This window comes from Spodoptera frugiperda, chromosome 11, assembly GCF_023101765.2.
Source record: "Spodoptera frugiperda isolate SF20-4 chromosome 11, AGI-APGP_CSIRO_Sfru_2.0, whole genome shotgun sequence".
In the NCBI taxonomy this organism is placed as follows: domain Eukaryota; kingdom Metazoa; phylum Arthropoda; class Insecta; order Lepidoptera; family Noctuidae; genus Spodoptera; species Spodoptera frugiperda.
This window is the reverse complement of record NC_064222.1, coordinates 679,961-697,900: the sequence shown is the minus strand read 5'-3', so window position 1 is coordinate 697,900 and position 17,940 is coordinate 679,961. Positions and strand designations below refer to the sequence as shown.

Genomic DNA, 17,940 nt, shown 5'->3' with positions numbered 1-17,940 from the left:
TAATTTGCGAGTGTGTTGGATTAAAACTATTTCGCGGCACAATGACGAGTCATTCATAGCTACACATTAATCCTTACTAATTATGCAAGACGGGGAGCAAAGATGTAAAATGGTCGGTCACAAATCGCGTCCGAACTGACAGTTTAAACAACCCATCTTGTGAGACAGATCCCTGATATATAACTGGGGTTTGCTAAGGAAACGTGTGTAATTAATTACGACGAATAATACGTCAGGATGCACTTAATTTCCTATTAAACTGTTGTGAATACGGTCCACAAAATGGCGCCCGCGATTTGGCGCGAGACCATTTTGATCTTTCTCTGAAGCGCTCATGGTTTCTGGTGAAGTTTGGTGGAGATTGTTTTCATAGCCGCGACATATCGTCGCTGGAGCCCTGACGCAATTAACATAAGGAAGAGCAGACAGGACGCCACTAAACTCAACGATCACTAACAGCTAAGTGTTAAATACTATTCTAAAGATAGACGCCAATTAAGAATGGTAACGCACAATTAAGACCGCTCAACATTCCCCAGATCAATCAAACATTCAACAAAGATCCAGGCGCGCGCGCCTCAGTCATCAATCCAGCCAGACCACATCATTATTTTGGTCGGAACAGCGACAGTCCGGGTGCATTCTCGATCACATTTGCGCGAAAATCGAAATGTTTGAAAGTGAACGGTGGGCGTTGACGTAGCGACGGTCGCGCGACGTGTTTACGACCGCCGATGCAACCGCGGCTTTATTAAAATAATTACCCGCGCGTCGCTCGTTTGCTTGACGAACGAGAATGCCCTTCTTTTGTTTTTTGTCTACGTATTGTTGACGAATTAAGACCTTTTTGCGGATAATCTGTGTACCTAAGTAGATTTTAAACGCGTTCGATTCTTTTATTTGTTTTGGGATGAACTAGATTGAGTGCTTAATGTTAATGAGCTTTTGTGCTTCGAATACAATAGCTATACGTAGATATTAATTTCTCATATACGTGTAGTTCGTTATAGTTAGCTTCAAATGTATGACAGACGCGTCTCAAAATGAATAAAGTCACAAGTTTGAATGAAACCTATCAATTAGTTTGTGCAAGACGAAATGACGGGCAATGTAATAAGCGAGCTCGTAAAACGCCTTTGTAACATCTTAGATGAAAATAGTTAACCCCGATATTTCTCTGAAGTTAATTCACGTGTGTCAACTGATATACATTAAAATATATTTGTCTGTTAAGATGTAAAACGCAACAAAATTATTGCAACGGAACGCTTTACAACAAGAGCTCTTGATTGCAATAATTTACCGCCATCTTATTTTAGTTGGCTATTAAAAGCTAATTGTGTTAAGGACTATGAAGCGAGTCCACATTATATGAATAAATTAAGTGCACTTTGAATGTAATGTCATCGCGTTGGAGTTAATAGTTTTGACGCTTTCTCCGATACCTAGGCCCCGCCGTGTGACACCCGCTTTATATTTCTGACTGCATTACTATAATACCTACTACATATAAAATGGAATTAGATATCTAACGTCAAAATCTCGAATTTGAAGAATGTTTATTTAGTAATTAAATTTCTTATAATCGCAATTACGAAGGCATAATTGAAAAATTAACTAACGAATTAATATTTGTTCGCTGTAAAAACCAATTGTGGTTCCATTATGTAAGTAATTAATTGCTTAAAAAAACATTGCAGCTTAAATATTAGTCATGAGGCGTCTGAAATAATATGGAAATTGTCTAGAATGTTATTGGCTAGCTACTACTTGTTAGAGGGAGACAGAAGCCAGTCGTCTCGGTTGTCAAGTCGTTTACGCGTTCGGCCGTAACAATTACTTAGGTATTATTATCTTGGACAGTCGTTTAGGTATAAAATCATAAAGTATATAATGAGACACGGTATTATAATCATAAATATGCCCGTAAAGAGGTCTGATTGCTTCGTCGGAAGCCATCAAAGCGACCGCGGGACGGCGAACATTCTTCGCAAAATAATTTCTTGACCTCTACACTAGCTTTACGCTACTCGGCGACAGATGGCGTTACGTACACATTGTTGCGTGCATACCGCACTTTTTTCCAAGTTATTTCTGCTTAAACGTTCTTAAACGAGCATTTAGTTTTTCAAAGGTGCTTTCTAAGTGGCCGTCGCGAAACTTTTTGCTGGAAATGTCCTTTGTAATAATACTTTAGCGATAATTGCGTCGTAAATTAAACGTTGTCTCAGTAATCGTAATTTCATAAGTGTTTGTAGGATGCATCCAGTTTATGTCACTTACTGGCTTTACTGCGTAAGCTTGTCATTTTCTAATAAACATTATTTTTTTTAGTTTCGCCACTGAGTACGAGATGGCGCTGCGTGGTTGTCGTTCAGATTATTCTCAAGTCACACAGACGTCGATGCACCGATTTATCATAAAGTTTGTTCGTTTGAAATTACTTTTGTTATTGGTGTTAATGAACAAATATGTCGCCAATTTTATTCTCGTTACTAGCTAATCCCTTTCGATCCCTTCGATCCCGGCGGGTGTTATCGGGTCGGTAATTATTATGTGATTATCAACACGAATTTTCGTGATTCAAACTTTATGATTTATGTGTTATGGTCTCGTTTGTTAGTTGAGTTTTCTGATACACCCTCGTTTGGGTTCATTCGAATACTTTACGGGAATCTATTTACCTATCCTCCCCGATAGTTTTGAAAATTAGTTTTTGGAAATTAGTTTATGAATAGTTTTTGCTTAACTTTTAGTAGTCGTCATGGAATTGTTTATAGTCTAAAAATGTTTTAACAGCAATTGCAGTCAAATAATATTTATAGATTAATCATTTGTACAGGAAAATGTTTATTATTGTGACATTTTGACTAATGTATTCCTTTATTTGTGGACATGTTTAAGAAATTAACAACGTACCTATCAAAATTTAAATATATTAAAGAATTCCAAAACAAAATAATGTTGGCACAATGACAAACAACGATAAGAAGAGTATTAAATTTTCAATTTCTTTTTTTTAGCGTTCTCGAACGTAATGCAACGATTTGAAAAGAATTTAACTTTAAGATTGGAACGAATAAAATTGAATTGAGAATAGAACGCATTCAAATATATCGTGAGCTTGTAGTGATGTGTACAGTGTAGTGAGTGTAGACGGCGCGCGGCGTCCGCTCGCGCTGGTCGCTGTCCGCGCGCATTAGCCGCGCGGCTAATACACTTGCGAAGTTCCCAACTCCAGTCAGCTTTAAACGCCTTTGACAGTCCCCCGCACGGAGAGCCGGCCTCACGTGACCGCCGCATCGATAACTTATTACCGATCCGTTTGTGTGAAAGGAAAGTTTACATTTCAACTTTAATGGTTATTGAACAAGATGCGAGGCGACTTTACTTAACAACTTACTTTAAAGAAAGTATACGAGATGATGCTAAAGATTTGTGCACTTAAACGATAATTAAAACCTGTTTAATTTCATAATTAGAAGCTAGTTTTCACACTGATATTTAGATAGCCACAACACAGTTTGAAAACTTCAAGTGTCAAGCAGCTATTGTAAAACAAATCCCGAGCATGCAAAAGCACAATTGAATATTAAAATTTGCTTAGCGTTAAACTAAGAGCTGTACAAGGGGAGTTTACAGTATGGGAGCATCGAGGACGCTTAACTTCGGGCATAAAGCCTTTGGCGGGTGTCCTGTGCTCGCCGATAGTGGCCATTGAAAATAGATTTTCACGCTACGCTTCAAGTGCTTTTGAGAGAACTTTGTACAAATATTGGGATCTCGCTCTGCGTACATACGAATATATAAGTTAAGCTCTATTCACAGACGCTTTTATAGAAGCCAGACATTTATATCTAGCCGTCGCTAATTATAATAAAGGCATCGGATTTTTATTTAACGCCAAAGATCAGATTAAATAGAATTACTTGGAAAACTTTGAACGTTTTAAACTTTTTAAGTATCAAAGCGTTCATTTTAAAGTATTGGAAAAAATATTAAGTTTGTATGAGAAAATATTGAAAGTTTAAAGAAAACTGATTCCGTACGCAAGATGCGTTGAATTAATCGCGTGGAAAAAACAAGCTGAAGATTTACTACTGCCTGCACGAGCACCGACTGCGATGCTCATCTTTACCGATAGGCTGTTCGATTGTACTGATCATAAACAACTAGACGGCTGCGTTATAGCATTTCGTCACTGAACCGTACGAGTAATAAGTGCAATAATTACGACCACCATTATTAAACTTAATTGGAATGAAGGATTGTATGAATAAAGAACGGCAGCAACTTACATCCGAGTGTAGTGTAGTGTGTAGTGTCCGTGAAACATAATATAATACTATTGTCTCGCCGCCGTACAGCGATACTCTCCGATTTATAGTCCGCGCGCATCTTCGGAAACAGAACTCAGTCACGACAGACGTTGCCTAATACCGTAAAATTTGTACATCACTATTTACTTGTAATTAGACCGTGTAATCGTCTGCTCGGTACATGCTAAACTTTTGTTAGCTTCCACCATTAATTGGTTGAGAGAAATGTGGCTGGACCAGTAAGTCTAACCAACCATTCGATGTACCTAACTATTATTACGTAATTTATGTCCGATCTAGATATGCACTTACACTTACTTTATTACATTAAAGTAAAAAATAAAGCGGAAAAACCGTTGATTACTTACTACTACATGTTAACGAACAATAAAAATAAATAATAATAATTAAAACTTAGCTAAGTAATGTTATTGCGCCATAAACTATAGACTAATGCAAAAACTGTCGATGATAGAGTGTACGTGTAGAAGTACGAGCTGAATAAATTACGGCCAGTTTATAGGAGGGCAGAAGGTTAGAGGAGTCAGTTTTAATTGATCCGCCTTACTTATGGTGCGTGTGACGTTTGAGCAATTAATTTAATAGAAAATTAATTTATACACAACATTCAGTTAGAAGAGTCAAACAAAAAAAAATCTAGAAAAAAAATGAAAGTCATCGTTCTGTCAAATTCAAATTTGACAGTTCAACCGTCACAAGATGGCCGGCGATGTCTCATTCTTATTTTGAACACAGCGTACAGCGTACAGCCTACTTTGGCGCAACAGTCGTGTTGTCGCGTGTGAACCACGAACAACAATCGTTTCGCAACGAACGGACGAACGGACATTATGCATGTGTATCGTGGGAACTGGGAAATAGCCGACACCCATAACGTTGCGGCGAAATGATACGTTGCTGCTTAGTACTTACGTAACAGTATTGACGTTATTGTACGCTAGTTTACGATTCTGTTGCCCCAGGACCGGTAGCAGCAGCTGGGCGCTGCACTAAACTTGGGCAGCTTTATTTCAGTTGAGATTCTAGGTAAAGGCTAGTTCTGAACAACCTTTACAGATTTGCAACTGTTTTGTATTAGGTACTGAAATGTGCTGTGAGAAAATCTTTCCAACCATCAGTATCTAAGACTCAAGTATCATCTGATTGAATCTAAGAAAAGTATCCGCAATCGGAAGTAATTGCTTCCCACGATAGCTGCTTGGATTGATTACGTATGTAGCGTGACGAATGAGCTGCCATTACCACCTAGCACTCGTCCCGATCCAAACGCTCATAAAACATCAATACAAAGAGAACAGAAAGATATCAAAGAGACTCCGAGCCATTGTTTTCGTTTCGACGAATTACAGCGATTAAAATTTCCGCGGACAAACGAAAATCCGCTAAAAAGGGGAAATGCATCCGTCTTCCCTGCATAATAACCCCATAAACGTGGCCAAAACACCAATCAGCAATAACCAGAATAGAAAACGAAAACCGCACAACATCGCAGCGAAATAAGAAAACCGTAACCCTTCCGGGAATTATCTGAAATTCAATCTATTTGAGCTCATCCCTATCGATGGGGACAAAGGCTAATACACAAGAGTCCATTGTATTCGCAGATTTATACTTTGTCGTGCATTGTCGTTAATGTGTACACAGCCTTACAATGAGGACGTTCTTTTTAATTCCACCGAATTTCGTATCGTGCTCGTATTACGTGTACACCACAAGCTTGGAAAGCAATTGATAGAAATATCAATAGTTAATCATCGAAAGCTTAATATCGATTCTCAAATTATTCTAATGGCTAGTGTTAATATTTCTAATAAGTAAACTATATTTGTTAAGTTCGTTATCGTAGGTGTCTAAACAACGTTAGTTGGTATATGTTAAACTGTGTAAATTCAGAGTGTACATATACTTGTTAAAGTTGTGCCATGCAACTATACAAAGCAGCCGAGTGACAGTTGCAGTTGCTATGCTATGTAACTGAATGTGAACGCTATCGCTTTGCGGCAAGTTCGTAGTTAGCACCGAGTGCGTGTCCGCTCCGCTTTTCCATTTCCATACACATTTATGTTACAAATGGACTCGTATTTTGAGATAACTTGCTTCCAACTTCAAATTATCTTGTAGAATCAGTAATCTTTATGTATTTGTACAATTATTTCCCTTATTTCGTTGTTCGCGACCAAACCCCTGTATGAAATGGTTAAGAACAAGATACAAATAGTCGTTGGTCAAATGCTGATACAATGTATGAACGTCGGTAATTAGAGACAAAAACAATAAACTGCGATTAAAACAGAGGAGATGTTTACTTGCCCCTCGCTTCCTCCGCGCTGGCAGTACCTGATACTCCGCACGCGACAGGATACAAGGATAAAGGAAGAGGAACGTGGACAGGTGTAAAAGGAACAAAACAAAAATAAAATAAAAGTGTAAAAGAAAAAACAAAAATAGTGCGGAACTATATGAAGAAGCTTCGAGTGCGTTCTGAATTGTCAAACATCGAATTTTCCTAGCGTACGCGTTGATTGACCGTAATTTGCAAAGATTGATCAATATTCGCGTGTAAAGTGATTGACGCGGAAAATGTAAACATCTTTTGTATTCGTAGGCGAGTGGTGCTGTGATTGATGACTTGTATTGTCAGGTAAACTTGACAAGCTAAGATAACCGACGCGTCAAACCGTTCAGATGATTCGTGTTAAAGGAATTGATGATCGTAGCCCGGCGACGTACCAAACGTGATTACATCGTTTTGTCAGAATTATACGTCGTCTGATAAGTTTAGCAACATTTTGGTACGTTCAGAGCTAAAATACGAAACTGCGAATACCAGTGTAGCATATTTGGAAATCAAATGGAAGATGTACACTGGTATTCACATTCATTGGGGATATTCGCACGACAAAAAATATTGAACCATTTACACAATATAACGCAATACTTAACGTAAATTCCGCAATAATATCTAATCAGACGTGAATGAATGTGTATAGAAAATACCTTTTTTAGGGATCAGTGACTTGAGCAGCATGATGGCGGCCTCGTCGCAGGCCCACGCGTGCATCTTGCTGTACGAGTCGCGGCCCTTCTCCGTCAGCTTGTCCCACGGCTTCGGCTTCGACAGCAGTTCCGACACCGTGCCCTGCGACAGCCCCAACACGTACTTGGCAAACAGTCTCTGGCCAATGTTGTGCACCGACAGCAGCTCTCGCACTCTCCGGCTTATGTGCAGCGTGTCCAAGTTGGTGTTGGCGTATTTGTCGATGTTGTATCTGAGCATCTCTTGTAGTCGCGCCTCCATAGGGTCGCCTTTGGGGATGAGGGAGTCGCCGAGTCGTCCCACGAGAGCTCCTGGCGGGAGCGGACCCATGTCCTCGGCGAACCTGTAGGTGCGGTGCTCCTCGAAGCGGAAGGGGCTCGGCGGGGGCAGCGGCAGCGGCGTGGGCCCGTTGTTGTTGTGGTGCGTGGTGTTGTTGTTGAGCGGCGGCGGCGTGCTGGGCCACTCCTCCACACCTGCGGTGAGAGCACGGTTACGCGGGAACACGAGGACGGGACGGGGTGGGGCGGGGCGGGGCAGGGCAGGGCTAGCACGCACGCTCGTAAGCGTCGCAATCATTCGGCAACGGCGTACGAATCTTTAATGCGCGCGCGGCGTCTCTCATGTCGGCATCATGGCATGCTCCGAATTCTAAAGCCTAAGTTTGAAACGATTACGCGCGTCCGTGAGCGGCATGGCTGAGGTGGTGGGAACTGCAACGGCGTACGAATCTTTAATGCGCGCGCGGCGTCTCTCATGTCGGCATCATGGCATGCTCCGAATTCTAAAGCCTAAGTTTGAAACGATTACGCGCGTCCGTGAGCGGCATGGCTGAGGTGGTGGGAACTGGATATTCCTCGTACTCCGCGCGTTTTTTTGCGAATTGTTGTTTTTTAGCGGACAGAAAAGTGAAGCGAACACGAACTAGCTACGGACATACACAAGGTTTGAAACATCGAACGTGCATTGCCGCGATCGACTTCCAATGTTCACTTGACGACGATGATGCCGAGCATCCAGCGCGAAGCGACGTCTCGCCAACAGTTGTGGTGTCGTCATTCGGGTTGAATGCAAGGAGTTAACAACAAATCGAAACTCGACTAAACTGAATGGAGCGGTTGGCAACCCTAAGCTTTGTCTGTATGTAGGTAGTGTTGCCTTTGTCCAGTCAACATACTCGTGGGTCAATGCTAGTGACGTACCTGTGTCCCGGCGCTCGGCGCTCCGCTCGCGCTCGGCCGAGTGGTCCCGCAGCGAGGGCGCGGTGCTCGGCGAGCGCAGCTCAGGCTTGCGGTCTAGAGACCGCTCCCCGCCACCCAGGTCGAGGGCTCGGAGCATGCTGGAACAAGGAAAATATACTGTTAGCTACACCGAACACAACTACATCATTAGGACAAATCATGAAGGCGGAGAAAAGAGTGAAATTTCGCGAGAGCAGATTTTCTCGTACAAATTAGGAAAACAATTAAGAGTCGCCATGAGTGCTCCCTTCCACCTTACCCAAACACGGGCGCCGTGATCATAATTAAAACACAATCCTATAGATTACGCGATTGTAATATAAAGCTTTTAATTATCACAAGACGTTGGGTCACAGTTCGATTTACCCCAATAAATTGGGTCAAAAGTGAATTGATTAAACAATTTCCAGGTGAATTAATTAAGTATTTTAATTAATAGGATGTGCTGGGTCTCTATTGGCAATATTCCTTTAATAAATTTATTGAGATTGGGCCGCTTTGAACGGTATCTTACGGCTATTAGGAGATAAGGCCCTCGGTACCTGCCGTTCGTTTATTGGTATTATTTTATGTACATTGTAGGAAGCTGTATGGTTGCCTGCCTTTACGGCTGGGTTTATGAAGCACTCGCTCATATTATATTTCATTACTTTATTAGTAAAAGGTGAGGAATTATGTTATGAGCATTATATCATTTCTGTATAATATTTTTCTCAAAAAAATTGTATTGTCCATTTTTTAATGTTTATTAACTTCACACGTGTTATGTATCAAGCAAGAGTGTTTATTTATTGTTTATTCGAACTACTTACGTAGGTAGGTGGACCTTTTATAACTTTTTGAACATTATATTCTAATGAATGACGTCAATTGTTTATTGTTGAAGTACCTTCTTGTTTATTAAGAATATGAACAATAAAATAGCTTACGTTGGTTGCTATTACGATAATTAGATAATTTTAACATACACGTGTGTAATAAGTAATTACTTTCAAGGGATTATTCACTGAGAACGAGGAAATAGATAATTGAACAATGGTGCTGTTTCTTTCAAGCCTTTCGACTTAGTTTACACGTGTGCAAAAAATCAGTAAGATTGCGACCTACGTGGCACTATTTTTCGTTTATTACCATCCAAAGATATTGAAACAGAGGTAGGCAGGTCCCAATAAAACTATCAACAACATATTGTTAAGGTAAATTACGGTACACGATTGAACGGGCAACAAATCGACCGACTGCACCGAATTTTCAATTCGAATCGGGCAACTAATCGCTGGACTTTGTACAAAGATTCTAGTTTATGGATCAGTTGGTCAACTAGTTGGGTCGACTCGGTAGTAACACCTACACAATAGGGTTGCACCTTAATTACAATTTAATATATCGCCAATTAAATCGTTGATCGGTAGTCGGCAGTGCCGAATCTCGGAGGTGTTGGGAACTTCGCTGTGTGTGTGCGATTTTGGTTGCAAGCCATTCCGTTGCTCACTGAATTTATAGTGATGTTTACTTTGTTAGATACTACGGGTCTTATATTTTGTTAATTATTTAAGGAGTATTTTAAGAATATCTTTTAGATAGATTTGATGATAGAGAGTTTAGAAGTGATGATTAGGAGACCACTTTTAAAATCCCTTTTACATACTAATTATCCATAAAGTTCCTAGTCTTTTTCACCTTTACAATGACAATTAAAACTAAAAGAACATTAACAAAGTTCCCCAATGAAGCTAACAGCAAGATATTAGAAGTTAGTTCCGAATCGTGACTGCGATGCGCTTACAAGGAATTGCAGTTCAGATTTTTTAAATATGGCGTCATATTACTGTCTTGTAATGGTGCAGTTTTATGGCAATAAGTACTGAATTTAAGGTCCTATGACATGCATAGGGAATATAAGAATGTTTACTATCATTTACTTGCATTGTTCGATCATAAATTTTGAACATTTCACTAAACTGCTATCAAAATCATTCGCAATGCCAACGTAGGTACGTATATTGTTTAAAGCTTAGACGCGTTCGTTGAAGCACCGTCTCAAAGGGAATACAGATAAACTATTGTTGACTCTCGACGCCACTCGTCTGTATCTAAACGATTTAACACTGAATGCATTTGAGTACGAATATCGGTGATTTTGCTTGGAAACTGTAGGTAAGTAATCGCTTTGTCTTAAAAAGGTTTCTGGTGAAAAAAGGTAAGAAATTTCCACTCATACAGCTAAAGTAAGTGTAGCAAAATGTCCGTACATTACATGGAAGTTCGGAAACTCCCACAAAATGTAACTACCAAGGAAGACGGCTAATGTTTACGAGGGTTTTAAAACTGATACATTATAAACAGCGATGACACAGTTGGGAAGTGACGACATCCTAGCTTAGTGTGTTAGAGTGGCGTCGGCTGTTAAGGTTTTATCTTTTTTATGTCTATGCTCTCTTGTCACTCATTCGAATTTGGAATATAGAATTCCAGGATATGAAATTTCATATTTCGAATGGAGAATGTTATTTTTTTTTGTCCTCATTTAAAATAGATGTTATTTTTAATTGTATTCAGTTTTGACTATTGGGCTTTTCATCCAGTCTCTTTGAACAATATCGTCTAGTGTTACCTGCTTTTAAACAAAGTTTATGCCCTAAATGTGTCGCAGCTACTCAACACCTTCCCCCTATCCTAAATGAAAGCTTAAAAGCATCTTTGTCTTCGACCAAAAGCCTTCAGTGTAAGGCGTGTACACATTGAATATTTGATGCGCCCAATGTAACCGATGTGCGCTTACCTAACTTTGAATTAATTAGTGGGTTAACTTTTAAAACATTGTGTGTTTAGGCCTTAAATATTCTGCTATCGGTGTCGTTAGGGTTAACTTTGATTTTAGAATCAGCTTGTTTAGTGGTTGTGGAACTAACTTTTTTAATGGATGCTACTCTATTTGGTTAACTATTGACATGGTTTAAGTTGTCTTGTAAACTGTCTTTAAAATATTAGTATTGCTCTTTGGCACATTAAACAAATCTTTGAAAAGAAAGTCCATCAATTTTGTTCGCAACAATTTCCCGCAACACACCGTGAGACAAATAACCCGCGAATGACTATCATATTTCAAAATCTGTGACAAAATGTCGATTGATCGTCCCTGCACTGTTCAACCCTTCAAAAGGAATATTTCAAAGACATATTTCCAAAGGGGTGCTCCAGTAAAGGGATGTTTCAATATTGATTAGCGAATTACGAATTCCTGTCGAGTTCTTTACCTTGTTTTATTGTGCCGTGTCGATGGGGGCTGAGCGGTTTCATTACCAATAAACTTACGAGATCATCTTGTTTGAACAGCAGCTACTAAGTGCCGGCTTTGGATCCTTATCAACGAATCGTTCCAATCAGAAAAAGAAAAATGGCGCCTATGTAAAGTCAGCACGCGTGTAACAATATCAATTGTATTCAAATATCTAATATCGAGTGCTGCCATCGATGCGTCTGACAATAAACGTGACGTCACGGCGCAGTATCAACGCGATCGCCGATAACGTCGCCCCGCCCCCGCGGCGCTGACCAATCACTGATCGATTGGTCACTAACGCCTTTGTACACGAACCGAACACTTGAAAATCCGAGAATCGTCCATTGGCTATGTCTAAATAAAGTTGTATTGACACAAAGTTTCCCAGTGTCAGACGTTTCTTCCAAACTACAAACGTATGTTGAGCAAACACAGTAAAAAGCTTAGGGTCGTCGGGCATTCTTTATGGCATCAGAAATCGTCGGGCAACGTAAATTAGTTGATAATTTGTGTGCGACAGTGTTAGGCTAAACTTGCGTTAAATGTAAGACAAACATCGCCTAAGCAAATGAGAACAGGTGTCTACGATAGGCTCTCATATTGATATATAGGGACAAACACTCGACACATAATATAAGAGAATGTTTCTTTGAAATTATGTAAATCTTGTGTGCTTAGATGTTAATTAAACACGAGATAACCAGCTACAGCTCTTTATTTGACTTTTTTTCTGTATTTCGTCTTCGACGTGTCAACATTGTGTTCATATTTTAGTTTCTTTTAATTATAATGAACCCAAAAACGCTGATTATTTTGTTTGATAATGATCCGTTTAACTAACAGACACCAAAAAATTTCTATTTTTAGCAGGAAATATGTTGGAACGGAGAATTTAATTTAATATCTCACCAAAAGCCCTCAAAGAAACACAGACAACAAATAAATCGAACGTAATGACGCCCAAGCCAAGTTAAGCGGAGATTTGGCGGGAACCGCGTTCAGAAATCAATCCATTGCTCCCTCCATTAAGCTTTAATCTTCGGGGGCTGGCTATAACTTAATCCTTGCTTGAGAACCGGAATAAATAAGCAATAAACCAGTGCAGGTGCCTTCTATGTTTATATCGGGAATTATACATCTTATAGGATTAGAACTTATCTTTTGTTGGCAAAGGAAAGCGATCATGGGAAAGATACCAAATGTCGGCCATTCGCGTGCTGGTAGCAATAATTGAAATGGGAGGTTTCCGTTTATTTTTCTATCATATTGTGTCGTGTGGACAGATAATGTGTCTGTTATGTGTGCTTTGTTATTGGGATGTCGACGGATTTCTGCTTCTTCGTGTTTTTGCTTTGGGCTTAGTGGGGGTAGAAGATATTACCTATACTTATTGGAAATTAAATCGTCTGCTCTTTGTCTCAAAGTTGCTTGTTCACAAAACGCAGCGTGTTTAGCTTTGACCTTCCGATGTCCGAATAAAACAGCTATAAATATCGCTACATCATTATTTCCAACAAAATATTTTCACGTGCAGTCAGCTGATCTGTAGATTATAATTAACGTCGCGTCCCAATTTCCGATTTCCCGTCGTAAACCGTAATCGATCGACATTTTATTAATGTTAAAATACGCCTTTTTTATCGTGTTTGCACAGTGTTGATTTTATGTCGCGATGTCGGCGCCTGTGATGTGATCTTTGACGGTGCATCAAAGGCGCCGCCGGTATGACACCGTATTGGTGGAGCAACACATTAAACACATCAAAACATTGGTTTTGGGATGTTGTTGCGATGTATTAATAGACGGAGTGGCCCTTTGTGCCGCTGCTGCCATTGTGCCGGCTCGTGTTTTATTGTTGTGCTCTTGTTTTAGACACTCATTTCAGAAGAAAATTACCAGAGATACCTACGGATATTTTTATCGCGAAACCTGTCAGAGTCAAGGTGATGGCTAATTAAAGATTATTTCCATCCAATATTGTTCTACAGACATTCTATACGAGCTTCGAATGTGACATCTTTATCTACAACATTCTTGTATGTATCATATTCAGCAATATCCTAATAGTTTGCACATTATTGTTAGTAAAACCAATCTATACAAGTGCATGCTAACAGCAAACTTCCCGAAGCCCCGACACCCTGTCACATCCTGGAATGACGAAAGCACCTGATGTGAGACTCCGCGGAGAGTGCTAATTAACGCTATCAGTTATCAGCGGCGCAGGTGATAGATTGTTCCGAAGGATGTTGACTGATCGCCTGATTACACTATTAGCTCGTGGGAAACTCTGCCATCGATGGGGATTATGGATTCCGGTAAGAATGATGTAAGCGGTTACAAAGCTTTTGAAACAGTGTAAAGATAGGATAATAGATGCTTTGATGATGAGATAATGGTAGGTCAATGATCTTGTGGTATGACGAGAAGTATGTTCAAGTAACTATATCGATTATATAGATTCAGATAATTTTGGACACATTAACATTAGCAACTACCAAATATTCCAGCTAAAGGTGCGTTGTCTGGATCATTAGCAATTAGCACACTAATAAAGAACTTCCGCCGGCCGACTATTGTTTTCGAACCGAAATAATTTCCCATTCATCCCAGTATCGCGTCAAAATATTAACATCCCTCGATAATTCTATTTATATTTCCCACTGATGCGACAGGAAAAATAAAAAAGTCACCTTTTAAAGTTCTCAGGGAGCGATTTTTGTATCAATATATAGTGTAAACTTAGGGGAGGCCGCTAAATTCCTTATCTCGAACGTTTAGCGTAGGTGTGCGAGGTGGGACACAAGTTCGACGGGACAAGTGGTTTTCGATTTGTGGCGGAAGAAAAAAATGTGTTTGGACCTCCTCGGTGACTCTCTGGGAGCCGGTGGGTGGATACTGTTTACTGTCAAATGGGTTTAGTTTACCGATGCATACATTTTGATGTATTTGGAAATGTTCGGTTTATGGTCATGTTTGTTAGTAGTGCTCTACTTATGTGTGTTGCTTGAAGTGGTCAAGTAGTTGGGAGATGTAAAACGTTAAGTGCTGGTGATGTAAAATTTAAGAGAGCTGTCATTGTCACAGGAGGTGAGTGTTTACACGTCACTACACAAGTACCGCGCGAGGAAGTATCTCAGATATCACAAAAGGCACCAAAAACCACGGACGTCTGATCTCAAAGTGACGACTCAATCCTTGTTTGAAAAACAACATTAAATACTCGGAACTCCATAAAAGATCCTTTAAGATGGGTGCCTGGTAATTAACTGGTACTTGTTGGAGCAAGCTGTCTAAACAATAGGGTGACAGCAGCTTGGGGAGTACGTCGAGTTGTGTGGCAGACGTCGAATGGGTTTTTAGTTTTACGAAGATTGAGAACTATAAAACCGTCAAGAACAATTAGAAGCAACTGAAGCGATCGGTAATATCGTTGAGGTGTAATTCGTTCCAGACCTGTTTTTCTTCATTGCCTCTATAGATAAACGAGCTATGTGTGTATAAAAGCTCTATGTACGAGATATGTTTAACAACGTAGATGCATATCATAATCGAGTAACGAAGTAATCAAACACAGCCAGGGTGTGACTGGAAGGCGCCTGCTTATCAGTCAAAGGTACGGAAAGCAAACAGAATGCAGTCAAAACACACAATGATACATTGGATGTATGTACCCAAGTGACATTAAGTTAACTCGGATTATCATACCGTTTCTAGTTCTAATGTTTGTTGTATGGTGAAAGAGTTAATCCTCTCTGACGTACGATAAGACAATAAACTTTCATGTAAACGTTGGTTCTAAGATGTTTACGTAGAAAATGCCGCATTGATTTAACCGTTCATTTAGTTTTATTGGCTGCTTGGTAAATAAATGGCGGCGTCTAATTCTTTTCGTATCTCGAGGTGAATGTGAACTTAAAAATGGCACAGAAGATAGCAATCTGTCTGGGATGCGTGCGTGCATAGACTGGAATTAACTACACAATACTGTTGTTCTTCATGGAATAGCAAATTTTGCTGTAGTATTCTCATTCAGTCATGAGTTTCTGGGAAAACCCAAATGAGGAAAATGAAACAGTCCAGTTTGAAACAAAAATTGACGTGGTCGTGTGTCATCATTAGATATATTTTGGACATTTTATTGACCCTTTACTTGTGTTAAAGTCGAGTGTAAGCTGTATCACAGTTTTATCCGTTGTAAAGTAAACTGAACAAGGAAATGCAGCTAAGTTTCGTAGCAGTACCGCCAAGATCATTTGCCGCCAGTACGCCGACCACATTCAAGGCTTGTTGAACTAACAGATATAATCTGTGCGCAGGTGAACGACCGAGATACGCGCCTTATCAAGTTTATTAACACGTGCTCCTTTGTGGACTTTAACATTTTTATACAGCCTCTACCTTCTATCCCTGTTTTGTACCTGATAATACCGATCGATCGGTTGAAATTAATCACTTATTGATTTTCTCTCAAGTGGTCTTATACCTTCTTTCATGTGTGGGAGCAAATTACAAATCATCAGTAGCTTTAGAAAGATCGAAAGGCTTAACCGTCCTAATTAAAAATGTTTTATCATCTTTAGTCAGTTCTGAAGAGCAGACATTACGGCTTTAACAAAAATTGTTTAACGATTCCTTGCACTTTTCAAAAGGTACTTTTCAATCGCTACTAAACATTTGACGTCAAATCTAAGACCCTACCAAAAAAAGGTTAAAGAAAACAAATCCTGGCTCCGAAGTTAACCAGAACGACAGATACTCACCTGATTTCTCTCTTGATATCATCATAGTCCCTCTGTGTGTCGAGCCTCGCTTCCAGCCTGGCAATGTGCTGTTTCTTCTCGTCCAGCCGCTCTTCTAGCCGCTGCAGCTGCTGAGCATGGGCTTCCTGCAGCGCTGTCAGCGATGCCTGGAGACGGCGCACGTCATCTACTAGTTGGGCGATCTGGGGACAATGGAAATAATATTTGTTAGTACGGTTTGAATCAAAAATAAAATAAATAGAGTAATCATATTTCCAGTCGTGTAAGTTCTTTCTTTGAGAATATAAAGATTCATATCAGTTACGCTATTAGAACTTCTATATGTTCCAATGAAAAATCCAAGACAATTTCATAACGTTCGAGCCAGAACTACCAACATTAAAATAATAACATTACGACATAAAAAATGTCGCCAGTATTTTCTAAAGAATATAATTTCATATAATTATCTTGTGTTATCTGTGTGCACAATAAAAGCATCTAACTCTGTTATTATGTAGATCAATCTTTAACGATAAAGACACAGGTGACGCTATCAGACATTTTTAATAATAAAATAAATATTTAAAATTGTGCCATCGTGTTATAATGACACCTACAGCCGGTATAGGAGGGCCTAGTTACTGTTATTTACTATATCATTGTTCATTTCTCATAATAAAATAATACCTACTTCGTTTCTGAATTTATTTTTTCCTAGCAAATGATACACGTGTATCGTAATTGTCTTACACCAGCTTGGCAACACAGAAATTAATAACGTATAACGCTTTATAGCTAAACCATTTCGGGGTTTTCCGTAATTATCGAATATAATAATAGAAGCTAACAAAAGAAACAACAATTAAACTGGATATCGAGTAAATCAAAAGAAGTTCCAATCGTATTATTTACTAACTGAATACTAAAAACTAATTTTAGTTCGCGTTTCCGTTCGACAATTGACGATCTATTCATAAAATCAGCACCGTAGTGCAAGGTTAGGTTGGGAGGTGGTTGTGGTGGTGGCTGTTGGATTTTGGGCTTTATGTGGTTGTGATAGAGGCGAGGTGTGTTTTGTGTGGGTACGTGGGTGCTGGTCGGATAGCTCTCAGCATGTTATTACCCGACCTTCGGAAGATATCAATTGTTGGCGCTGCCGTCAGGTGGGGTGTCGTCGGCGCTCGGGCGTGAAGATGCGTATCGTGTAGATAGATGCGACGGAAATCACGGACGCCGTATGACCCTGGATATGTCTTGAGACGGTTTTCCGATCCGAGTTTGTATGATTGTTATAAGG

At 39.7% G+C, this 17,940-nt stretch overlaps 1 protein-coding gene across 4 annotated transcripts in view; it reads right to left on the bottom strand.

Moving 5' to 3' along the window:
* Positions 1-7,287: 7,287 nt before the first annotated feature.
* LOC118274534 (homeobox protein cut) overlaps positions 7,288-17,940 on the bottom strand; it is a 231,004-nt gene continuing 220,351 nt past the window's right edge. For all 4 annotated transcript variants that reach the window (XM_050697010.1, XM_050697011.1, XM_035592078.2 and 1 more), the window contains 3 exons: positions 16,662-16,843; positions 8,577-8,713; positions 7,288-7,850 (listed from right to left, as the gene is read on the bottom strand). In XM_050697010.1, the coding sequence (XP_050552967.1) occupies positions 7,303-7,850; positions 8,577-8,713; positions 16,662-16,843 (867 nt within the window). In that variant the 3' untranslated portion in view covers positions 7,288-7,302. The remainder of the gene's footprint in view (positions 7,851-8,576; positions 8,714-16,661; positions 16,844-17,940) is intronic.